This window comes from Callospermophilus lateralis, chromosome 9 (genome assembly GCF_048772815.1).
Source record: "Callospermophilus lateralis isolate mCalLat2 chromosome 9, mCalLat2.hap1, whole genome shotgun sequence".
Lineage (NCBI taxonomy): Eukaryota > Metazoa > Chordata > Mammalia > Rodentia > Sciuridae > Callospermophilus > Callospermophilus lateralis.
The window spans coordinates 101,586,719-101,613,334 of record NC_135313.1 but is presented as its reverse complement, the minus strand read 5'-3'; the positions used below and the strand labels follow the sequence as shown (position 1 = coordinate 101,613,334).

General features: G+C 33.0%; 1 protein-coding gene across 4 annotated transcripts in view; it reads left to right on the top strand.

Annotated features, from left to right (window-relative positions):
- Ptpn4 (protein tyrosine phosphatase non-receptor type 4) overlaps positions 1-26,616 on the top strand; it is a 180,840-nt gene that overhangs the window by 62,235 nt on the left and 91,989 nt on the right. For 2 of the 4 annotated variants that reach the window (XM_076866757.2, XM_076866758.2), the window contains exons 3-8: positions 4,628-4,735; positions 18,734-18,797; positions 18,896-18,974; positions 23,113-23,157; positions 23,402-23,454; positions 23,839-23,959. In XM_076866757.2, coding sequence (XP_076722872.1) covers positions 4,628-4,735; positions 18,734-18,797; positions 18,896-18,974; positions 23,113-23,157; positions 23,402-23,454; positions 23,839-23,959 — 470 coding nt within the window. Of the gene's footprint in view, positions 1-4,627; positions 4,736-18,733; positions 18,798-18,895; positions 18,975-23,112; positions 23,158-23,401; positions 23,455-23,838; positions 23,960-26,616 lie in introns of those variants that run through there. The other 2 variants (XM_076866759.2, XM_076866760.2) reach the window with 2 other exon arrangements.

Here is a 26,616-nt window from a genome sequence, read left to right as displayed (position 1 = left end):
TCTCAGACTGATGACTCTCAAATATGTATTTCTTCTCGGTTGGACAGTGAATCATTTATTCATCCATTTATTGTTTATTCATTCAGCAACAAATATTTATTTATGCTTGGCAGTGTTCCAGATTCTAGTAACTTGATAATAAGACTATTACTCTGGAGCTTTCTAGTGTGAGACATATATAAATATAATTTATATATATATATATATGATGGTGTTAAGTAATAAGAAAGTGAAAATATGGTAAAGGCATAGAATGAGTTGGGAGCGTGGAAGGTACATGTGGTCACAGGTGGTGGCACTAGAGCACAGTTTAGAACTGAGAAGCCTCGGGTAAGTCTGTTAGAAGAGTAGAGATTGAGTTTAGTGTGGGAAAATCAAGGAGGCTGTCATTAGGTAAGAAAGTGCAAGCATAGAGGTGTGCATGATTAGTAAGGGATTTGAGGATTGGATCAAAATAGCACCTCACTAGGCCTTAGCAATTTCTAAGGTTTGAATATGGCTTGAGTGGTTCCCCCAAGGTTTGTATGTTGACATTTAATCCTATTATGAGGTATTAAAGTGCAGAAACTCAATCTGACTATGGTTTTTAGAGGTGAGGTCTTTGGTGGGCTAGGGATGTGGCTCAGTAATGGATCACTTGCCTAGGGATGTGTGAGGCCTTGGGTTCAATTCCCAGTTGTGTGTTGGGGGTGGATGCGTTTTAGAGGTGGGGCATATGGGAGGTGATTAGAATTATATAAAGTCATTAGGATGGAGCTTTCCCCTAATAATTGAATCCTAGTGGTTTATTTTTTTTTCTTGTGGTACTGGGGATTGAGCCCAGAGCCACACATATGCTGCGTAAATTTTAGTGTCTAGTGGGAGGGAGTTCAGAAGAGAGCAAGAGATAGAGATGGAGATCCCCTGCCACCGTCTCTCCCTCTTTCCCCCTTTCCCTTGCCTTGTGATGATCTGTGTTGTCTTAGGACTCTGCCAACAAGAAAGCCATTTGTCAGATGTGGCCCCTTGACTTTGTACCTTCAGAACCAAGAATCTAAAGAAACCTTTCTTGATTAATACTCTGCAGTCAAGCCAGGTACAGTGACTCATGCCTGTAATCCCACAGCTCAGGAGGCTGAGGCAGGAGAATCACAAGTTTAAAAGCTCAGCCTTAGGAATTTAGCAAAGCCCTAAGCAACTCAGCAAGACCCTGTCTCTAAATAAAATATTTAAAAGGGCTGGGAATGTGACTCAGTTGTTAAGCACCCCTGGGTACAATCCCTGGTGCAAAAAGAAAAAAACAGAAACAAAAAACCATCCCAATCTATGGTGTTATGTTATTGGCAACAGAAAATGGATAGTAGGACAAAGAATGAGAAATTTATTTTTATTGTTCCACTTGGATTTTTTTTTTTTTTTTTGAGGTACTAGGAATTGAACCCAGGGAAGCTCTACCACTTATCTATACCTTCAATCCTTTTTGAAATATTATTTTGAGACTGAGTTTTATTAAGTTTCTTTACTGGGATTCAACTTCCAGTTCTCCTTCCTCAGCCTCTGGAGTAGCTGGGATTCTAGGCGTACACCAGTGGACCCAGCTTTCAGTTGGATTTTTAAGTCCTTCTTCTATCCTTCTTCCTTTGGTTGAATCATAAGCCCTCAAAATATAGGTTTTTTTTCCCTTTTTTGTTGTTCTTTTTAGATATACAGACAATACAGTGTATTTTGATATGTGCATATACATACATAGAGTGTATAGCTTATTCTAATTAAGATTAATTCTTGTGGTAGTACAAAATGTGGAGTTACACTGGTCATGTATTCACATATGAATATAGTAAAGTGATATCTGATTCATTCATTCTTATTCTCGTCCTCGCCCCTTCCCTTTTCCCTTTTGCTAATCCAGTGAACTTGTATCACTCCCCCTTATTGTGTGTTAGCATCCACATATCAGAGAAAATATTTGCCCTTTGGTTTTCTGGGATTGGCTTATTTCACTTGGCATAGTCTCCAGTTCTAGCCATTTACTGTCAAATGCCATAATTTCATTCATCTTTATGGCTGAGTAATATTCCATTGTGTATATGTACCACATTTTCTTTATTCATTCATTTGTTGAAGGGCACCTAGGTTGGTTCCATAGCTTAGCTGTTGTGAATTAAGCTGCTGTAACATTGATGTGACTTTGTCACTATAATATGCTGATTTTAAGTCCTTCAGGTATATTTTGAGGAGTGGGAGAACTAGGTCAAATGGTAGTTTCATTCCATTTTTCTGAGAAATCTCCATGCTGCTTTCCAGAGAGGTCACAGCAATTTGCAGTTTCACCAGCAAAGTATGAGTGTACCTTTTTCTCCTTTCCAGCCTTTATTGTTACTTATATTCTTGGTAATTGCCGTTCCGACTAGAGGGATACAGAATGAATATTAATGTGTTTTAAATTTGCATTTCTATAATTGCTAGAGATATTAAACAATTTTTTATATAATATAGGTTTTTGAAACTGAGCTTTGTTCATGGAGTGTTCCTTCCATCAGTGAATGGTACCACCAATGACATATTTGAATAATGCAGGCACGTACACACATTGTCTTTGATGTTCCATCCTTCCTTTTCTATAGTCAGTTGCTTTTTTGCCAATTCTGCCTTAATGAATAGATCAGTTTATCACTTTTGATGTCAGTATAGTTTAGGTCTCCATTATACTTGATATTATCATAGGAGTCTCTTAATTTATCTTGTCTTAAAATTTTTAATATCTACACAGTATTTTATAAAGCCATATGTGATCTGACCACAGCCTTGCTGCCTTTTTCCACATTTCAAAGTTTAAAAAATTTTCATTTTAGCATGTTTATTAGTTGCAGTCAGCTGGAGGCATAGCAGAAAATGATTCTGTTCCATCCCATCTAGACAAGTATATCAAACTCACCTTAGACTTTTCAAAAGACTTAATGCTTGATCTCTTCCTCAGGTCAGTTTAATCAGAATAGGAGAGGGGCCAGGAGGTAGGTTTCATCAATATAAAAAATATTTTCAGGTAATTGAATGGGCAGCAACATTGAGAAGCCCTATTTTTGAAACCCATACTTCCTGCCATTGATGAGTTTGGTAAATAATCATTTTACCAGTTCTTGCCAATAAGACATGAAGCTCTTTGTAAAATAAGTTTACAAGGAAATGCTTTCTTTTGAACATTGTCCTGTGTGCGTATAAATTTTGGAATTGCTGTGATAATCTTGCTCATGACCCCCCCAAAATAGCCAACCCTGGAATGCAGATAAGAGACATGGAAAGAAACCTGGTCTTTGATTGTCTTTAAAAAAAAAAAAAAAAAAACAAACATTTAATTTTTAAAAGTAGTTAGACCAATACCTTTATTTTATTTATTTATTTTTTAATGTAGTGCTGAGGATCGAACCCAGGGCCTCGCACATGCCAGACGAGCTGAGCCACAACCCCAGCCCCTTTGATTATGTCTTTTATTTACTGAATTAGTTAGCTCTGGAATCTATTGTACCTCTATTAAAATGTTCTTAATATTTCAGCTCTGAGATTGGATTCTGATTTTCAGCTAGAAGCTTCCAAACTACTATATCTCATGAATGGATAAAGTAGTGGTAAAATATACCACTATTTACAGCTGTGTTTTCTATTATTTCTCTTGTATAAATAACACTGCAGTGAACATACTGGTGTGTATAGTTCTTTCCCCCAGTTTTGGGCTTTATGTCATTACTCAGATTAACATCCCAGAAGTAGTTAACATTGTTTTTGCTTTTGTTTAATATTTCAAATTCCTTTCCCAACAGGTTATATCTATCTACAATGTTAGCAGTAATTAGTATTTTTTAATCTTGCTCACCGGGGTTTTTTTTTTCCACTGTTGTTTACACATGTTCTGTCATTGTAATGTCCCATTTTTATTTCTTTTATTACTAAACATGTTAATCATTTCTCTGTTTTTATTCATTAGTTTCATTTCCTTTTTTTTAGGCAATTGTACAATCATGTCTTTGTGCAATAATTTAGTAACTATGGAACTTGGGGAAGTTATAGTTACTATTACTAAAACAAGGGAATAATAAATAATTTATTTATTACTGTAGGGTTAGTGTGAGGTTAAAATAAGACATTTTCCTGAAGTTCTCTGAGCATCATAATGAAATAATAGTCCTTTATCACATTTGCTGTATTTTTAACATCTTTTGTTTCCCTTTTCATGGCATTATTTTACACAAAATTATATTTTCAATTATAATTAGTCAAGCCAGTTACTTTTCAGTCATAATTTAGATACAAGAAAAGACATGAGAAAAATGACATGGAGTTATACGTAACTAACATATGTTAATCATACTGTGTACCTACATGTTAATTATATACACATATAATTAATGTGATACTGATAAGAATACCATGATGATAACCTGAAAGCAAGAGACATTTTCAAAGGTTTCTTTATATCTTCATATTTATTATATACTCTTGAACCAGTTTGTTTTTAAAAACTGTTATATTAAATGTGAAGGCTTTTCTCTGAACCAAATCATTGGTATAGAGACATTTGCCATTTTAATAGAAGAAGACAAAAAGTCAAGCACGTTGTAAAACAAAATTGGTTTCATGTTGTTTTTCTCTTCAGAAAAATGAGCTGGGACAAGTTTTGTTGGATATAGTCTTCAAGCATCTTGATTTGACTGAACGAGACTATTTTGGTTTACAGTTGGCTGATGATTCCACAGATAACCCAGTAAGTTTCATTTTCATTTTAGTTTTTCTCTCTGTTTAAAATAAAAAGTCCTTTTTGTTTTAAATGTTCACTGATTTAATGAATTTTTAAATTTTTATTTGAACAGTTGGAGGTAATTCTTTTGTCTTCATTCCCCTTTACTTGATGTTTTTGTAAGTCAGCCTATAAGTCTAGTGCCAGTTTCATTAATTGTGTATCTCAGAAAACTGAAAAAAAAAAAAAGTATAATTCATCCTCTTGACTTGACGAGAGATGACTGGGCATAAAAATTAAAATATCTGGAGACTTATTAATTTGCACTAAATGAAATTGGATTTTTATGGTATTCATGGAGAATTATTTCTAACAAAAAATTCTTATTTTTTTGTTCAGGATAAATTTTCCAAATAAGAATATTCAAAAGAGACCTCCCAAATGAGATAGAGAATAAATTCACTAGGTACTCAAACTTATTATTCTGTATTTGTAATCATGGTTCTTTTGATTAGAAACATCAGATCATAGAAATAGAAGATAACATATGATTAATAGCACAGCTGTTGACTTTTTAAATTGAACATTATGAAATACACTAAGGAAATACATCTTTTTATGAACCTAGATGAAGGGCTTACTGCAAATTTTGGTTGAATTCTTGTATGTTTACATGGTTATACCATGAGAGACTTTTACAGAAATTATGATAGCCTTTTGATTAGTGTAGGAAGAGTTCATTTTTAAGGAACTATTATGGACAGCTTAGAAAAATGAAGAAGCAGAATAAATAGTTTCTGAATCAGTGTTTCAGAAATCCATTATAAGACTATACTGATAGAGTGTCTGCAGAAAATATAAATATTGTTTATGAAAAAGTAGGGGTTTTTGTTTGTTTAGTTTTTTGTTTCTTTTTTGTTTTGTTTGTATGCTACTAGAGATTGAACCCAGGAACACTTTACCACTGGTCTATATCCCCAGTCATTTATATTTATATTTTTATTTATTTATTATTTTGGGGGGTGGTGGGTACCGGGGATTGAATTCAGAGGCACTCAATCACTGAGCCACATCCCCAGCCATATTTTGTATTTTATTTAGAGAGAGGTTGAGTTGTTTAGCACCTCGGTTTTGCTGAGGCTGGCTTTGAACTCGTGATCCTCCTATCTCAACCTCTAGGATTATAGGTGTGCACCATTGCACCCAGCCTATATTTTTATTTTTTTGAGACAGGGTCTTGCTATGTTGCCTCAACCGTATAATCCTACTGCCTCAGCCTCTTGAATTGCTGGGATAACAGGTGTGTGCCATCACATCTGGCTTGTTTAGTCCCACACCTCATCCCCCCCGCCCATCTTGGGTCTTAGTTCTCTGAATGAATTGTTAGTGGGAAATAAATATTTGATGTTAAATGTTACTATTTTATTTTTTGGTATCATGTATTGATTTTTATATCACAATCAACCAGAAGAAAATAGAGGATGAAGTGATAAAAATAAACCAAGTCCAGATAATCTCAGTGAAAATAAATAAATAAATACTTTTAAACTTAATTAAAATTAAAACAATGTTTCCTCATATTTTGTCTTCAGATGACTTGACTTTCTCCAAGGGCCTTGAATTATACTGTTATTTCTTGGTAAATAAACCCATATAAACATGAATATTAGGTGAAATGTCAGTAATGCAGCTCTCCCAGAAAGGTAAATTGTTAGCTAAGAAAATACCCAAAAGATACATGTGACACTGCATTGAGAGAAAAGAAAGTCAGTTGACTCCTAGATTATCTTGCTGGCGCTTATAAGACACTCTAGCCAGTTTTGGCTTTAGATTGATTGGAGAAGTGACAAGACAGATTTTATGCCAGATTTTTTTTTTTTTTTTTTTTGCGCCAAAAAGTGGGGTGTGACTATTTTGTGACGCTTTTTAAAAAATTGTGCTGATATTACTTTAAAATCATTTATTACTAATGGTGTAAGACTAGGATACATGGAATACTCATGAATATACATTAATACAGTGACCACCAATATTCCTATGGTTCCTGAAAAAGTGTTCCAAAAGGACTGAGCTCACACGTACTACAAGAGATAAAACGTACATCACATAATTTTGGATACAAGAAGATATTCTGTTCTAATTATGCCAGGATGAATTTAGGGAAATAAGAATTTTATACTAGGTTGATCTTTTTGCTCTCTTCTACTTTTTCTAACTTTGTCTTTTCTGTTTCGAGTGTTCCTTTTTAAATGGCAATATATTCCTTGGTTCCAGGGTTTTTAACTTGCTTATCATCTAAAATAATTGTTTCAGAAAAGTTAGAATCATAAAATTTTAGGGATCTAAAAGAGGCTTTAGATATGATCTAGTCTAATACTGTGATTTTACATGAGACATTTTTTCAGTTCAAAAAGATAAAACCTGAATTATTCCCTGGCAGAACCTTGGTATTTCTAATTCTCTTTGCCATTCTTTTTCTCTGGACTGCAATTTTAATATTTAAATAGAAAAATTGTGAGATGCCAAAATATGTCCAAAAAGGATCTTTTTAAAAAAAAAAGTTTATTTTTTAGTTGTAGTTGAGAACAATATCTTTATCTTATTTATTTATTTTTATGTGGTGCTGAGGATCGAACCAGGACCTTGCACATGATAGGCGAGCGCTCTACTGCTGAGCAACAACCCCAGTCCCCAAGAAAGGATCTTTAAAGATTTTATAGTTAATATCCCCTTTCTACTTGCCAGCATGAACTTATGTTAAGGTTTTGAGGGTAATGAATACACTGAAGGAAAGGGGCATCATTCTTCAAAAGAGAAAGGAATAAGGTAGTGTCATTTATGAAATATCGATTGTAGGTTTATTAACTAAGTGTTTTGCATATATCTCATTTAATGCTATTTTTGTTTCTTTCCACATTTTTTATTTGAGCATTATAGTTGTATATAACAGTGGGATTTGTTGTTATATATTGGTGATAACAATATGATGTGGCCATAATTATTCCCCAGCACTTCTCCCGTCCCTCCCATCTTTCTACCCCCTGGTCCCTTTCTACCCCCTGATGTAGTAATAGACAGACAATCAGTAGAGTAGAGGCAGAGGATAACGGGAAGGTAGGGAGGAAGGGAAAGGGAAGATTCTTGGGAATGAGATTGATCAAATTATGTGCATGTACCAATATGGCATAATAAATCCCACTATTATTTTTAGTTATAATACACAAATAAAAAAATTAGAAAAGAATTTGCCTTTAGAGCAAGTTCCCATGTGATAATTGATGTTGCAAGTCCAAGAACCACATTTTGAAAATCCTGCTCTAACTCAGTAAAATATTAAGTCAACTGATGTATGGCTTAATTTATGTGGAACAGTTTGATTGATCTTCCTCCCTCCTCCTCCTTCTCATCCTCCTCCTTTTTTTTTTTTTTTCCTCTGATACTGGGCATTGAAGCCAGGGTGCTTTACCACTGAGCTACAATACCAGTCCTTTTTATTTTTTATTTTGAGACAGACTCTCACTAAGTTGCTGAGGTTATCACTAAATTGCTGGGCCTGGGGTTGTAGCTCAGTGGTAGATCACTTGCCTTGCATGCGTGAGGCATTGGGTTTGAGTCTCAGCACCACATAAAAATAAATAAATAAAGATGTTGTCCATCTATAACTAAAAAACATATATATATTTAAATTGCTGAAGATGGCCCGAAACTTGGAACCCTCTTGCTTTAGTCTCCTGATTTTGCTGGGATATAGGTGTGAGCCACTGTGCCCAGCTAAAGTTTTTTCTTGTTTTAACATATAACTCAAAGTTGCTGAATTATTTATTTTTTCAGGCTTGAATAAATACAGAAAGTCACTTATGGTTCAGTATAACAGTTCCTATAGTGCTTGCTTTTATTTCACATGTCAGTATTTCTGTCTTATATTTCTTTCATGTGTTTTGTTGTAATAACTTAAATTTAGGCTCTTATTACCTACTTATAAACGTCTTTGGTAACCTCTTTTTAAATTTTAGCCCTGTTATACTTTCTTGAGGAATGACAGAGGTACCTGAGATACAGAGGAATGTTTCAGAAAGAAGCAGCAGCATATGCAAAGATTCAAAGTAAAGACACAAGAATCCTGTATTTGAGGAATTGAAAAAATGTTTTGAGCTGGGGATGTGGCTCAGTGGTTAAGTACCCTTGATAACTATTATATCCCTGGTATCAAAAAAAAAAAGTTTTAATTTGGCTGGCATATAAGGTCAGGAACAGACAGGTAGAAAAGGACTATGCTTACTTAAGGATTTATTTATATACCAAATGTAAGACATAATTCAGCTCTATTAGTTTATGTTTACAGTGTAGACAATGACTAATACAGTTATAGTTTAGAGATAATTGGAAGATTATTTTATTAATGATATTACTAGGAAAAGTAATGATTGACTGTAGGGGGTGAAGAAAAAATGAGTGCTAGAAATAATTTGATGATATGGGACTAGATATAGTTAAGGTAGAGTGAATCCATAGGGAAAGGAATTAAACTCATTAATTCTGCATTTTGTAAATTCATGGAATTTTCCATATAGATTATCATGTATGTATGTGGTTAATTACATTGACTTTCAGATTTTAAATATATACAATTGACTGTGTTAAATATACAATTGACTGTGTTAAACTTGAATCTAAATACACATAAGTTCAAGTATTTTTCTTCTTTAATTCCTTGGGGTTTTCTGTGTAAATTATCATATCCTCTCTGACTAGGGATGGTTTTACTTCTTTTCCAGTCTTTATTTTTCTCATTTTTAAATTCATTATTTCATTGGCTAAAACCACCCTTACAGTGATGAACAGCAGTGATGGGAGAAATTAATTTATCTTCTCTATCTTAAGAAGAAAGTATTCAGTGATTCATCATCAGGTATGCTGTCAGTGTAGAGGTTTTTTTCCCCCTGAATTAATGTAATTGAAAAGTAGAACCACAATGAAATGTCAATACACATTCACTAAAATAGTTAAAATTAAAAATTCTTTCAATACCAAGTGTAGGAAAGTATGTGGAAGAGCAGATAAGAATTGCCTGTGAGAATGTAAAAATATTCAATCATTTAGAAAATAGTTTGGTAGTAGTTTAATTCCTTGTAAAAATTAAACACATTTGATATATTACACCACCTGGCAAAATCTCACATATATTTATCTAAGAGAATGAAAACATTGTATAAAACTTTGTATATAAATGTTCATAGGAGTTTTATTCATAATACCCCAAGCACAAGTTCACCTTAATGTCCATCAGTAAGTAAATGGATTAAAATAAATGTTGTATAACTATACAGTGGGACACTGTATAATTCCATTTGTATTAAATTGTAGATCAAGCAGAATTGATAAATAGTGACTAAAAACAGATGTTGTCCAAGGCTTGGTTGACATACTACAAAAGGATACAGGGAACATTTTAGGATGTTGGAAATATCTTGATTGATAGTGATGGTTACCTAGCTGAATACATTTGTCACAACTTAGACTGTATATTGAAAATAGGTAATTTGGTTGGACCTACAGTCCGTATTTTATTTCCTTTTTGAAGAGGAGTATCTCCACTCATTTCTTTTAAAATTCCAGTTGCTTTTTCATGGAACTCTAGGGTCTTTGTTTGCATGCGTAGTTCTTGTGTCACCGAGTTGAGGTGGCTTGAATATGTAGGTTTAGGGCCTACTTTCTGTTGAGTCTTCCCTTTCAGAATTTCATTCTCAGTTTTTTGGATGTTCTGCCTGTCCTTAACTCTGTCTTCTGACACCTCTGATCAGTGAGGCTATCCCCCTGCTTTATGAAGGAATTGAGATTGCCCTCAGGCCAACTGCTAGAAATGTCACTCTCACTTATTACAGTTTTAGAGTAGACTTTGCTCCTGCTTCTGCCTGCTTTTGGTTACTTTGCAGTGTCAGACATTACACATACACACAAACTAATACCATTAACAACAAATGTTAAGAAGGATGTTTTGAAGATGAATCTTCTGAGGATTGGATCTTCAAAGATTGGTGGAAGAATCAAACCAGAGGAAAACCCACCAGAAGGAGGAGAGAAGAAAGGGGCACAGAAATTATTTGAAGAAATAAATGACCAAAAATTTCCCAGTGATATGAGTATACAAATTAAAAGCAGCTCACCAATCTCTGTAGGATAAAAACTGTTGAAAGACAAAGAGAGAATCTTGAAAGCAGCAAGAGAAAATTGACTTACGATGTACAAGGGATCCTCAATAAAATAGGTGATTTCTTAGTAGATGCCTTGCAGGTCATAAGCAGTGGAATGATACATGTAATTTACTGATGTATTCGACTGAGAATTTTGTATCTAGCAAACATGTCCTTCAAAGATAAGGAAGGAATTAAGACATTGACAAATATATTACACCTGAGGGAGTTCATTACCACAACCTGTCCTAAAAACAAATGCTACAGGTAGTGCTTCAAGATGAAATGAAAAGACACTAGATAGTAAGTCAGCTATACAGAAATAAAATTTCCTATAAATATGCAATTATACATGAACATTTATAAGAACAGTATTATAATTTTGGTTTGTAACTTCACTTTTTATTTCCTATAAAATTCAGAAGACAAATACATAAGGAATAATTCCAAAATCTGTTAAAGAGTACGTGTGTAATGATGTAGTTTTTTTGCATCTACAGAGAAGGGTTAACGGCAGAGTTGTAAAGGACTACAGTTTTTGTATGTAATTGAAATTAAGTTGCCACTAGTTTAACATGGATTGTCTTTAGGATCTCATATGTAATCCTTATGTCTTTAGGATCGAATATGTAATCCTCATGGTAACGACAAAGAAAATATTTATAGACTATACACCAAAGGAAGTGAGAAGAGATATACACCGAAGGAAGTGAGAAGAGAATCAAAATATTTACCAAAAAAGAAAGAAACCAAAAACTAAACACAAAGAGGGAAGTAATAGAGAAAATGAAGGACAAAAAACATGATACAAAAGTTTATGTTTCCCTGTCAGGGCTGGGTGCAATAGCACACACCTGTAATCCCAGAGGCTTGGGAGGCCAAAGTAGGAGGATCCAGAGCTCAAAGCCAGCCTCATCAAAAGCAAGACACTAAGCAACTCAGTGAGACCCTGTCTCAAAATACAAAATTGGGCTGAGGATGTGGCTCAGTGGTCAAGTACCCCTGGTTATCCCCCCCAAAAAAGTATCTGTTTCATTATCAGTCATTTAAATGTAAACATACTAAATTCCCCAATCCAGAGACATAGATGGGATAAAGGGTTAAAAACAAAACAAAAAGTCAGGATCTAACTATATCCTGACAAGATTCTTTTTCTGTCTAAGTATATACAAGTTGACGGGTATTTTTTTCTAGTGTGCTGTTCCTATAAATCATTTGCAGAAGCAGCCTCCTTTCACCAGGAAACAAAGGAAAGATTATATTTATCATCCATTTTTAAGAAGCTCTCCTTCTTCTGGTTCCTTTACTCAAAATTTTATGTGTTTTTATGTGTGTAACTGTTATTGTTTCATGGATTGCTTCAAAGAGCCATCTTAATATTTCATATTTATGTGCTTTTTTAAAAGAATAGTTTTAGTTGTAGATAGACACAATACCTTTATTTTATTTATTTGTTTTTATGTGGTGCTGGGGATTGAACCCATGCCTCACACATTCTAGGCAAGTGCTATACCACGGAGCCACAACCCCAGCCCCCATATTTATGTTCTTTAAAAATAAATAGATATTCTATTTGAAAAAGAAGATACAAATGCTTCTGTAGCAAGATGGCAAACATGCACATTACTAATATATTAATCATTTTATAATGCACTAAGTATTTTAATTTTATTATCTATTTTAGACCTGTTAACACTGTAAGTTGAATACTGTCATCTTCATTTTATAGATGAGAAAATTGCTATACTGAGAAATGAAGTAGTTTGTCAGAGATCACAAAGCTACTAAATGATAGAATAGTTTCAAAGGTATGCCATTTTCATCAATGAGTGCTGTTGAGACCAACAAGAGATTGATCAACAGGGGCATTGATTTCAGATGTAACCTACTGAGTCAACCCAGACCTCCTTGGCCTTTTGGAAAGCAGTAAGCAGTGTCTACCATTAAGTGTGAATACTTGGATTGGAGAAATCAGCCAGTGTTCCCATTTGACTTGTGACATGCAATGAAATGAGAAAAGCCTCTTTGCCCAGGATTTTGTTATAACATAGTGGAAGCATAGTCAATCCCTTACCAACGGTGGGAGTCAAGCTATATGTCCTATCTCCTCTCTAGAAGTATTAAAAAAAATAGATCCAAACATTTGAGGAAAGTTAACACTGTGAAAGAGATGTACCCACATGATTAAAACAGATACTTTATAGAGGAAATAGAGCAATATGTAAAGATGGGAAAATAGCTAATCTTGGGATTAATAGAGATGAAGTGAATTTTTACATGTAAATTGCATAGAACGGTGCTTGAAACATTAATAAGTGATCAATATTAATATATAAACGAACATGAAAAAGAACTATATTAGCATGATTAGAGAGGATATTATATCCATGCAAAGGAAACAATGAATAATTTTGGAAAATAAAAATACGATGGTCATAATAAAAAAGCTCACTAGTTAGGATAGAGTAGATAAGGTAGAATAGTAATGCTTTCACCATTAATGGATGTAGCAAATATAACAATACATTAATATTTTAATGACAAAATAAATACCAAGTTTAAGCAAACAGTCATATAATCTTCTTTTCAAATGTAACTTTTCCACAAATTCAGCATATATTAGGCAACATATTAGGAATTTGTATAAATATAAATTTATGTTAGAAAATTCATTACTATGTTTTGGATGGATACATAAATTAATTTGCTGTATAGAATAAACAAGAGATTCATCCCAAAAAAAATGGGTGAGAAATTGGCTTTGAGAAGACTAGAATGGTTCCGTGCATAAATACAAATCCTTCCTCAATTGATGAAATATTGTCCCTTATTATCTATTAATATTTATCAGATATTAATGATTTTTAATACAGTATTATCATACTTGAATATATATTGCATTGCATACAGTTAATCTTCTCTTGGATGCAGCACAATAATCCAGTTGGTACAACAGTTGTTGGAACAGAGAAATGCAGTCCGTGACCATAGGTTGTAAAATGACCTCAATGCCCATTTATATAAGAACAAAGAAGGGTTTATAATACTTGTTCTCAAGATGTAATGAAACAGTTTCTATAAGAAATTACACTCCTAGATATGTACCCAAGACTTAAATATATATCCACACATAAAAATTTGTATTAAGATGTTTATAGTAGGATTATTCAAAATAGCTACACAGTAGAAAAAATCCAAATGTCCATCAATAATGAATGAATAAACTAAAAGTAGTATATCTATACAATGGAATTTTATTCAGCAGTAAAAAGGAATGGCATACCACTGATCATTCGCTAGGATGGCAGTAAATTAAACAGCTCGTGTTGGTAGGCATGATGGTATATGCCTACAGTCCCAGCTACTTGATTGTCTGAGGCAGGAGGACCAAATTTAGTTCAGGAATTTGAGGCTAGCCTGGGCAATATAACAAAATGTTGTCTCAAAATAAATAAATAAAATAAAAAGCTCATGTTGATGAGGTGGTGAAGAAATTAGAATCCTTGTACATTGAGGATGAGGGTATAAAAAGGTAGAGCCACCAGAGAAATAAGTTTGGCAGTTTCTCAAAAGTTAAATATAAAGTTACTATATGACCTAACAATATTACTCTTAGGCCTTATACCCAAGAGAAGTGAAAACATGTTCACATAAAAACTTGTACATAGTTGTACATAGCATTAATATTCACAGTAGCATAAAACAAAATAGTTCAAATGTTAGCCATAAAAAAGACATATTACAATATAGATAAACTGTGAAAACATACTAAGTGCAAACTGAAAACAAAAAAGGCCACCTATTATATGAAATGTCCAAAATAAGTAAATCCAGAACAGAAAGTAATTTATGGATAGGGTCATAATGAGATTGATTATTAGTAAGTATAGATTTTGGGGGAGTGTGATGAAAATATTCTGGAATTAGTGGTGATGGTTGCACAATGTAGTAAATATACTAATAATATATACTTTAAAATAGGAAAATTTTATGGTCTTGAATATATCTCAGAATGCTATATAAAAATTTATCCTGGGTCTGTGGTCATATGCATTTTATCTTTTGATCAATATTGCTAAATTGTCCTCTATCAAAATGGTACAATTTATATTCTTAAGAAGCTATGGATGAGGGTACCTGTTTTTATCATGTTCTTGGTGTTGTGGTATGTGATCAAAAGTTTTAGTCTTTGTCCATGTTGTTGTTGAAAAGTAATTACCTAGCTGGGTATGGTGATGTGTGCCCTCAATCCCAGCAACTCAGGAGGCTGAAATAGGAGGATTGCAAGTTTGAAGTCAGCCTCACCAACTTAGATCCCCATCTCAAAATAAAAAATAAAAGGGCTGGGGATATAGCTCATTGGTAAAGCATACTGGTTTAAATCCCTAGTTACCACCTACATCACCTCCCCCCCCAAAAAAAAATGAGAAAGAAAGAATAAAATAATAATCTAATGTAGATTTGTGATTTATTTCTCTATGATCCAGATTGAACATCTTTCATAAATTTTTTGCCATTTTATTAAGTATGAACATCTATTACTCATTGATTTTTTTTTGTTAACATTTGTCTTTTTCTTATTGATATGTAGGACTTCTTTATGTTATCTTTTATCTACTTTTTCTTTTGACTGAGGGATGTACTTTTTAAATTATTTATTTATTCTAATTTGTTATATATGATGGCAGAATGCAATTCATTTCATATTACAAGTATAGAGCACAATTTTTCAAGTCACTGGTTGTACACAAAGTATTTTCACACCAGTCATTTCTTTATACATGTAATGATGTCTAAATCTTTCCACCATCTCTTCTACCCCATTTCCCTTTCCTTCCCCTCCCTCCCCTTTGTCCTATCTAAAGTTCCTCCATTCCTCCCATGCTCCCCGACCCATCGCCATTATGAGTCAGCATCATGACTGAAAGATGTATTTTTATCATGAATACTATCATTGCTGTCCAGTAGTACTTGTTACAGCTTTGCTTCATCTTTGAAGTTAAAATAAGAATCTTGAGTCATATGTCATTGACATCATTGATGAGGGCTGTTAAGTTTCTTAGTACTTATCCTTGTACTTCTTCTAAAGCTATGACAGTTTACCACATCTGTTTGTGTATGTAATTGTTTTTCTTATATTCAGAGTATTTTGAAGGGGAAGTGAATGAGGAACGAAGGCTTTGGATAAATTATTTGATTCTAATTTTGATTTTTAACAACTATTAAAGTAAATGTAGTTTACTACTTTTCATAGAAAATATGAAAAAAAATACTAGATTAATATATGGGTAAAAAGATAAATGGGTAGATAAATAGCATAAACAAATGTGTTAAAACAGGGCTGAAAACCAGGTGACTATTTGCAATGGAATAGTTATGCCGCACCTCCAACTGTTGAATCATTCATGCCTAGACAGTCTTCAATAAATATTTTTGTTCATATTATATGCCAAACCTTGTTCTTGGTTCTGACTATCTTATATTGACTGAAACAGATTTTTCCCCATATTTTTTTAAATTGGGACATTATAGTTGTACATATGATGGGATTTTTTGTTACATAATCATACTTATATACAATATAATAATATGATTTGGCTAATATTATTCCTCAGGACTAAAACAAGATTTTATCCCTGACCTCTACAGTTTATAATCTAATGAAAGAGATAACAAAATGGAAAACCAAACATACTGTAATTGAGAAGATGTTATAAAAGTTTAATGTTTCCTGCTTGTTTATAGAAAATAACTGAGTAACTGGGAGCTGTGTGACATACTTTGGGTAGAGTGGTCAGTGAAGGAGCTCCTTCTGAGGAGATAAGGTTTAAATTAATACAGAGGAAGAAGCCAGCCATAGCAAAGCTGAGGAACATTTCATGAAGTGGAGGATTGAAATTGAGGACCCTAAGGGTATCTTTTGAGAAACAGGAAGGAGGCCATTATGGCTAGAACTTAATAATTAAAAGTGGGAAAGATAAGAAGAGACCTTTCAAGTTATAGTAAGGACTTTGGATCTTTACATTGAGAAATTATCGGAAGATGTTAAAGCAAAAGATTAACACAATCAAGTTTGTGTTAAAAGACCAGTAGTTTCTAGATGGAGATAAAAGAGAGACAGAAAAGAAACTGAGAAAGCAATTAAAAGGCTATGGCCCAGTGGCTTGGGAGGCTGAGACAGAAGGACCAGGAGTTCAAAGCCAACCTCAGCATCTTAGTGAGGCCTTAAGCAACTCAGCAAGACTCGTCTCCGGATAAAATGTAAAAAAGAGCTGGGGATGTGGCTCAATGGTTAAGCATCCCTGGGTTCAATTCCTGGTACCAAAAACAAGGGGCTGTGCACAGTGCTTAGACCAGAAATATGGATGGTGGCAGAGTAGATGGAAAAAAATTGTTCAGTTCTAGGTATAGTTTGACAGTAGAATCAACATATTACAGATAATGAAGAAGAAAATTCTTGGTATATTTCCAGCTGTGTCTTTGTTAAAATTTTAATGGGGCTGGGAGCTTAGTGGCAGAGAACTTACTACCTAGGCTCAGTCTCCAGCAATACATAGGTATGTATGAAAGTAAATAAGTAAATCGATGCTTTGCTTGGGATCAAATATGGGTGGTGGTAGGTTTTAACACAGTGATACATAACATATCTTGTAATGCTTTGAAAATACTGTTTAATTTTGGGTTCTTCCATTTTTTTAACTGAAATATGTTGGCAATTGAAGTATTTTCTGAATTCAGTTATAATTTTGCAGAAATAGAGCTTAACTGGCATTTGAAAGTATTGAGACTGCTTAAAATCCTCACAGCCAAAAAGTAGTTCTTCCCCAAACTAAACATTTTTAAAATTTATTTTTTAATTTTAATTTGTTATATATGACAGTGGAATGCATTACAATTCATATTACACATATAGCATGCAATTTTTCATATCTTTGGTTGTACAAAAAGTAGAGTCACATCATTCGTGTCTTCATACATGTACTTTGGATAGTAATATACGTTTTATTCCACCGCTTTTCCTATCCCCATGGCCCCTCTCCTCCTCTCCTTCCCCTTTGCCCTATCTAGAGTACATCTAATCCTCCCATGCCCCCCATCTCCAAGCCTATTATTAATCAGCAATCTTAAAACAGAGAAAACATTCGGCATTTGGATTTTTGGGATTGGCTAACTTCACGTAGCATTATATTCTCCAGCTCCATCCATTTACCTGCAAATGCCATGATTTTATTCTCTTTTAATGCTGAATAATATTCCATTTTGTGTGTGTGTGTGTGTGTGTGTGTGTGTGTGTGTGATATTTTCTTTATCCATTCATCTACTAAAGGCATCTAGTTTGGTTCCACAGTTTCCAAACTAAACATTTTCTCTTAGAAAATATGTGGGTTCTTTGAGGGGGGGTGGGCGAGTTTAAAGTAACAGAGTAGAAATTCGAAAATTTATTTTTCACTTATGTACTTAAAATTTTGTCTGAGAGTATCAAGCCCCAAAATTTTATTCATGAAAGAAGGGAATTTTTTTTAACTTGCCAGATAAAATAGTTAAATTTATAGAAGTTACTTCCAATTGCTGCAACTAAGCATCTTCACTTTTGAAATAGAGGTTATTGCACAGTGGATACTTAGATGGGAAATTAAAATCAAAATCTTAAAGCTAACAAATATATTCAGTAATTTCTATCATAATTTTGTTATATTTGATATGAATAATTGGTAATTTAATGATTTTTTTCTACCTAAGCCTTTTCAAAAATGCAGTTTCTTAGTGTTGCTCTTCAAATGCAACAGATTTGCAAGAATTGCTATATTAGATACTCAAAGAGAAAAGAAATCAGTCTTCTTTATTTATTTTTCAGAGGTGGCTGGATCCAAACAAACCAATAAGGAAGCAGCTAAAGAGTGAGCATACATATTTACTTGATGTTTTGCAAGTACACCTTATAAGGATAAAGGATTAATATAAACTTATTAATTAGAACTGCTTTTATTAATTCTAGGAGGATCTCCTTACAGTTTGAACTTTAGAGTCAAATTTTTTGTAAGTGACCCCAACAAGTTACAAGAAGAGTATACAAGGTGGGTTTATGGAGCATATTTGTCTTGAAAACATTGTCAAAATTCTAATATGAAATTTTGAAATTAACGAGGCAAAAATATATTACCATTTTATACCTTTCCAGCCAGCACAGAGAAAAAATTATGGATAATCTAAGATAACTATTACTTCTCCTTTTGGATGACTAAGAGGGCTTTAGAGGATTAGATTCTCAGGAATTCCCCATCCAGCCACACGCTACCTCCTGAGCTGAACAAACTCTGCATTATTTATTTACTTATTTATTTTTACTTGTGAACAGTGGTTAAGAAGCAATGCTGTGAGCTGGGGATGTTGCTCAGTGGTAAGTGCTTGCCTAGCTTGCACAAGGGCCCTGGTTCAATCCTGAGTAGTGGAAAACAAAAGAAGAAGCAATGCTGTAGTTAAAAATGGTAATCAGGTGATGCCAAAATTGTGTCCAAGGAATGGTGCATAGTGAGAGTTTCCCATTTTTTTTTTTTTTCATGTAAAAGCATATTCTAAGTCTGGGGCTGTAACTCAGTGGTGGAGCACTTGTCTCATGTGTATGAGGTACTGGGTTCTGTCTCAGCACCACATAAAAATAAATAAAATAAAGGTGTTGTGTTCATCTACAACTAAACATTTTTTAAAAGCATATTCTGTATATATTTTTTCCTTTCATTGAAGGGAACATAGAATTTCTAAAATACATTACCATCATGTATAAGAGAAATGGTTGTCAATAGATATATTTTTTTCCCTTATTTGTTTTATATCTTTGGTTCCAAAGAAAATACAATAGACTCCTATAAAGGATGCTGCAGAAGGTTCAGCCTTTGCATGCCTGCTTTATTGCCCATCTTAATTCTGAACTTGTGTTAAAACTGTCTTAATTTTGTTGTCACTTTTTCTTAGTGAGGGATACACAGGAAAGATTCAAATGAGCATTTTTGTTAGATTAAGCATTAGGTGAAATGTTTAGGGTAGAAAGAAGAGAGAAATACTGACAGTATAATGAATGTCATTATCCAAAATAACCTGAATAATGATATTGCATTGCTTGAAAGGTAAAATTAGTAATTAGTTTTTAAAAATGAAAAATTAGTATATTATACCTTCTATAGAACATGTAAGAATATAGGTCAGCAACTACATTGAGAATTACTCCAGAAGTTAGGTGCCAAATGGAAAATATGTACCTAAATCACATATAGACAAAACATTTGGTTTTCATACATTGCTTATTGTTTAGAATGTTGTGTTGGCATAGAGAAACAAAAGGATAAATTAAAGATACTTAGTTAGCCTAAGATCCTATTCTTAGATGCCTATAGTGTTTTCAATATTAAACCAAGCAAGAAAAACTAGATTGAAATACTTTAGCATCTTTTTCTGTGTATTTGTTGGGGGGAAACTGGGTATTGCTTTTTTAATAATGAAAAAATTCAAGAATACAGGGTATTCCTAATATTTGCAACCAGTAGTAAAGTCCAAGCTAATTATCTTGAAAAATAAAGTATGTTATATTAGTACCCTTTAATTTAATATTATAGTCAAGTTTAGTTTTTGAATAATTAAAATAATAAGATCTTTTATAATTAATTCTCAATGTAGTAAAACTTGCCCTGATTTTGCATGAATTCCAAGGAAACTACTTTCAATCAATGAAAAATTTTGATTTATAAAACAGTGTTAAATGTATTTTATATTTCCAGGTACATATAATAACTTGAAATTGAATAACAAAATATTTCACAGCTTTTATTTTATATGACTAGACTTCAAATGTTTAGAAAATAGTCATGATTAAAATCTAATAATTAGATTTCTAACATGTTTAATGTTTATAAGTTTGTTAAAGTAAGCAATTAAAATATCATCAATTATAGCCAGGTACATAATTTACTTCACTTAGAACTGCCTGAATTTCTGAGTGGAACTTAAATGTGTTGATTCTTGCACAGCATGTGTTGAAAATGTAATTGAGAAACAAATGTGTCTCATTGATAATTAAGTCAAAATAACTTTTTGACAATGAAGAAAGTGAAGTCAAGTTAGACTTTAGTTGCAAATGAACTTGTGCTCAGTCCCTCGTCTAGAGGATTATCTTTGTTTTCACTAGAAATTATGATCTTTTTCAAAACCCCATATGTTTTTGGAATGTTATAGAATCTTATAACTGGTTTGGCAAAATGTGGTACTTGGCTAGTTTTTATTATCATAGTGTAATTAGTGATTCATTATCCTGATTACAAATTACCATCAGTTAGGAGAGTTTTAAACCATACTAATTAGCTACTTCTCTTCATAGTCTGATTTAATAGGTCTCAGATGGGACCTTAGCATAGGCAAGCACCCTCCAACCCCACCAGCTGATTCTTATACATATAGCCAGGGTAAGAAGTACTTTTAAAATTTTAGTACTAGTGTAGACTTAATACGATGATCCTGATACAAGGACACTCTGTGCATAGCTACCAAGTTTTCAGGACTTAGTTAAGACCCACAAAACAGCAAATCTGCTATATCCCCTTACTCATTGAGTTACCGTTTTGAATAAGTAGAAAAAAAGAATGTAGTCAAAGGGCTTCCATTAAATGTCATTCAGTATTGACAAGTGCTGGCATCATTAGAATTGGATTTTTCCAATTCCGAAGATACAGAAATTAGGCAAATTATATTACTTCTTTTTTACAAGTGTAAAAACGAAGGCTTAGCCACATTTTAAGTAATTTGCCCAAAATCACAGGCTAATTTAGCCTGGTTCTTAAATTCTAACTTCTATTCTAATAGTCTTACTTGCTTAAACAAGTGAGTAAGTAAAATTCAGTAAGGATAGGCCATACTTGTATAGGATTTGCAATATTATATCAAGGATAATACATGACCCCTAAATCCTAACTTAAAATTCTTTCCCTGCTGGCAACCGCCCCCCCTTTTTTTTCTTTCTTTCTTTTTGTGGTGCTGGAGAGTGATTGACCCAGGGCCAGGGCTTCATTATGCTTTGTGCTTAACCATTGAGTTCTATCACCAGCCCATCCTTAATGTTTAATTATGAAACCAAATAACTTTGATAGAAATACAGTCTTGGATTGTCAGTAATAGTTGTAATATTGTGCATTAAACTGCACAGGGAATTTATGTACTAAATTAATATATGAAAACAGGATATTTGTTTCAATTTTTTTTCTTTTGGTAATGAATATCTGATTCTTTAAAAATTTTAATTATTCTTTGGTAATTTGAATATTGTCATGGAGCTAGTTAATGACAAACCACACTAGAATTATTATTTAATGAGTTTTGATTCATGGAATGTATTCTTATTTTTTTAGTTAGGTGAAATAAAATCTTAAAATTTCCTGTTGAAACATTTTAAACCATAACATTTGTTCTTTTGCCAACATCATACAGCACAGATGACTTTGTCCAAGTACTAATAATGAGTGAATGGCCTAAGCACTAGCAGGGATAGAAGGACAAGGCCATCTTCCAAGCAGCCTCAGCAGTCTTGTAATAGGATGCTTATGTTCTCGTTTGTTTTCAAGAAATTGGTTACTTGACAGTTCCAATAAGAGTAGATGAATAATAGAAAAAGGAACTTAGGTTGTTTTTCTGATCAGAGATTTTTTTTAAGTCTAATGAAAGTGGACAGTTGCTTTTCTGCAGTCAGCCTAATGATAAAATTATCAACAGAAAGGTCTGTCCTTGCAGCTGGATTTCTCAGCAGAAAGAAAGATTTTCTTCAGCTAGTTTCTAGTGCATTTGCTGTCAGCTCTCCTTTATGTCTCCTGCTCAGCTTTTCTGTGCTTCTCAGTTTACTTTCTGCATACATCAATCCTTAAGAATATTTTCCTTTAATCTTCTCCTTTGGTCACATAACTTTTAGAAATCTTGAGAAGTTTTGTAATAGAAACAAGACATTCAAAGTATAAAATTTAATTTATCAAAGAATTTTAAAGATTTATATTCATGGATTTATGAAATTTATTTTTAAAAATTTTGTGCTAATGTATACATTTGCTAACATTATAGGTGCTAATATATAAATTATAAAAGTACTAAATATTTTCATTTTTTAACATAAGTGTACGGTTTCTCAAAACTAAAAGTGTAATTCCAGTAAATGCTTTTTTTTTTTTTTTTTTTTTTTTTAAGGTACCAATATTTTTTGCAAATCAAACAAGACATTCTTACTGGAAGGTGAGCTATTTAAAAATTTTTAAAATGACTTTAAATTCTGCATTCTTGAAGTAATCAATTATTAAAAATTATCAAAAATGCTTACATTTAATATGAATGTTTTTCATCATATAAGTTTATTTCTTAATAGTTAAAATTAAATCACATGAAAACTTCAGCTATGAATAGCATAACATAAATTATAGCACTTTTGAAGTTATTGTGTTTAATCTTGGGTTGTGTATTTTCTGTTTTGCTTTATCAGATTACCCTGTCCTTATAATACTGCTGCCCTTTTAGCTTCATTTGCCATTCAGTGTAAGTATCATCCCACTTTATGATCAAATAACATATGATTTGTGGTCTGATAGTATATTTATTTTAATACAGGAGTTCCTTAGACATGTTACAGTGCAGTAAATAGAAATTGTAGAGGAAATTGAATGTTCAAATAGTTAACAATGCTTTGATGTTTGAAAATTTTTTTTCTCTGAAATTGAGACCTAGAAGAATGTTGTGAATTATTGCAGATTGCTTAAGTGAACCGCAGTAATTCATTTAACATTCTTCTTAATTGGTTACATTAAAAAAATCCAAATATTTTACTTCCAGAAATACAATGGAATTGATGGTATTGCTGCTTTAACTATAATAATTGGAAGTTTTGTTTTTTAATGTGAAATTTTTTCTTTACATTATTAGCTGAACTTGGAGACTACAGTCAGTCAGAAAACTTGCCAGGCTACCTCTCAGATTATTCTTTCATTCCTAATCAACCTCAAGATTTTGAAAAAGAAATTGCAAAATTACATCACCAACATATGTAAGGATTTGTTTAATTTTCTGCTCATTTGGTAAACTTATTGGTGTCCTTTTTAGAGGAATATTGTAAATTATTTCTAATTTTATTGTTGTATTTACTTAACACAGAACAATTACTATTATATAAAGATAAGATTGTTATAAAGAAATGTATGTGATCTCTACTAAAAATGTGTTTTGCTTATTTCATAGAATATGTGAGACTTCTTTTTATTTCTAACAACCATAAAGCTATTTGTAAACAGAAATTTATGTGTTATTATTCAAAATTATTCTTTACAAATAAATTTTGGAATATTAATAATATATATTCATAACTTGCAGTTCAGTCTACTTGGTAAGCCTTTCTTAGTTTTTAGCTATATGAAAGGAATTGATTCTGTTTGGTAATGAGCCAAAAGCACCTTTTGTAACACTAATTTTATGAAAATATTCCTTTAAAAATAGTGGCATTTTTTCAGTTACAACCATATTCAGCTTTGATTTTTTTTTATAAGTTTGATTTTCTATAACATTTTTTTGTTTTGAATAGGTAGTAATATTGTTGATTGGTTCATAGTTCAATTTTGCTTTAACATATGATTCAGAATACTGAATCCTGGAGGAACTAAGGCAATGTTGCAACTTGGCTAAGACTCTGAGCTAGAGAACCAGATTGTCCGATTTGAATTTATGGTAAGGTTACTGTCTTATAACCTTGGCCAAATTGCTCTAAGCCTCTGTTTCTCCATTTTCTTGTATATAAATTGGGGATGATAAAAGTATCTATCTCTGGAGTTACTTTTAGTCCTCAGTGGAGAAGTTCTCAGAATGGTGCCTAGCACATGGTAGGTATAGAAGAAATATTAGTTCTTACTAAGAAAACTTACTTTCATTTGGTAATAACCTATGTATCTGAAAATGTATCTAAAACATGTTGGCAAATTGGCTGTTGCCTATTTTGTATGGCCCATGATCTAAAAAATGGGTGTTTGTATAAATGGAGAAATATATGTACATACACATGCAAACTTGTAGTTTTTATGTATGTGTACATATTGAAATTTCACAAAATCCAATGACCATAATAAATACCTTTTGAGACAGATACTCCAATTTGTTATATATTGACTATGACTGCTTTTATACAATAGCACAGTTAAGTTGTTTTAGAGACCAGCTGAAAGCCTAAAATACTTACTATCCAGTCCTTTCCACTAAATGGTTTGCTCACCTGGAATCTAAAGGGTCTAATGACTGAGAATTGTAATAGAGTAGTGTAAAGTAGTGAAGGGGCCGACTTACGCTAAATTGCTGTATATCGAAAGTTTTAACATACGGCATATCTGAACCAAGGAGTTAAAGACTAGATTTTTTAAACTTACCAATAATGAAAAATATTTTCTATAAGGAAAGGTTTATTTAATGACACAGTGATTACATATTTCTATTTGGTTGAAAGAATTGATCATCAGATCTTCAGACAAGGAAAAATAGAATTATCCAGTTTAATGGGGGTGGGTGGAGGGGAGATAGGCTCTGTATTTAACTTAATGAAATGTTTCAGAAAAGGGAAGTATAACCTGCCATCTACCCTTTTTTGTTGGTACTGGGGATCGAACCCAGGGGCACTTGACCACTGAGCCACATCCCTGGGCTTTTTTATTTTTTATCTAGAGGGCCTCACTAAGTTGCTTAGGCTGGCATTGAACTTTTAATCCTCCTGCCTCAGCCTCTTGAGCTGCTGGGATTGCAGGCACTGTGGTGCAGTGCCCAGTTTTGCCTTCTTTTTGAAGTATCACATTTATTATGATCATACATTGGCAGGTTGTTGGCTTCCTTTTCTAGTATCATTAGTGAACAAAAGGTTGATACCTTTTCTTTAGTAGTTTATCACTTTTGCTGTCCTGTAGTTTCATAGCATCAGATAACTAAGGTTGTTAGAACTGTATATGAAATTGGGTGTTTTGTTTTGTTTTGTTTTTGAGGTACTTGGAATTGAACCCAAGAGTGCTCTACCACTGAACTACACCCTCAGCACTTTTTTGTTTTTAGACAGGGTTTCAGTAAGTCCCCAGGTTAGCCTCAAACTGAATGAAGGTCCTCCTGCCTTAGTCTCCCAAGTAGCTGATATTACCATCATGTGCCATCACACCTATCTATTTTAAAAGACTTCATATCTAGAGCAGGGTTCTCAAATTTGTATTCACAAGAATCACTTGGAAAACGTATTAAAAAGATAGTGCACCACAATCAAGTGGGATTCATCCCAGGGATGCAGGGATGGTTCAACATACGTATATAAGTAAACATAATTCATCATATTAATAGGCTTTAAAAAAGAATCATGATCATCTCAATAGATGCAGAAAAAAGCATTTGACAAAATATATCACACCTTCATGTTCAAAACACTAGAAAAATTAGGCATAGTTGGAACATACCTCAATATTGTAAAAACTATATATGTGAAGCCCAAGGCCAGCATCATTCGAAATGAAAAATTGAAAGCATCCCCTCTAAAAACTGGAACAAGACAAGGATGTCCTCTTTCACCATTTCTATTTAAAACATCATCCTTGAAATTCGAGCCACAGCAATTAGACAAAAGAAAGAAATTAAAGGGATACAAATAGGTAAAGAAGAACTCAAGCTATCACTATTTGCTGATGACATGAT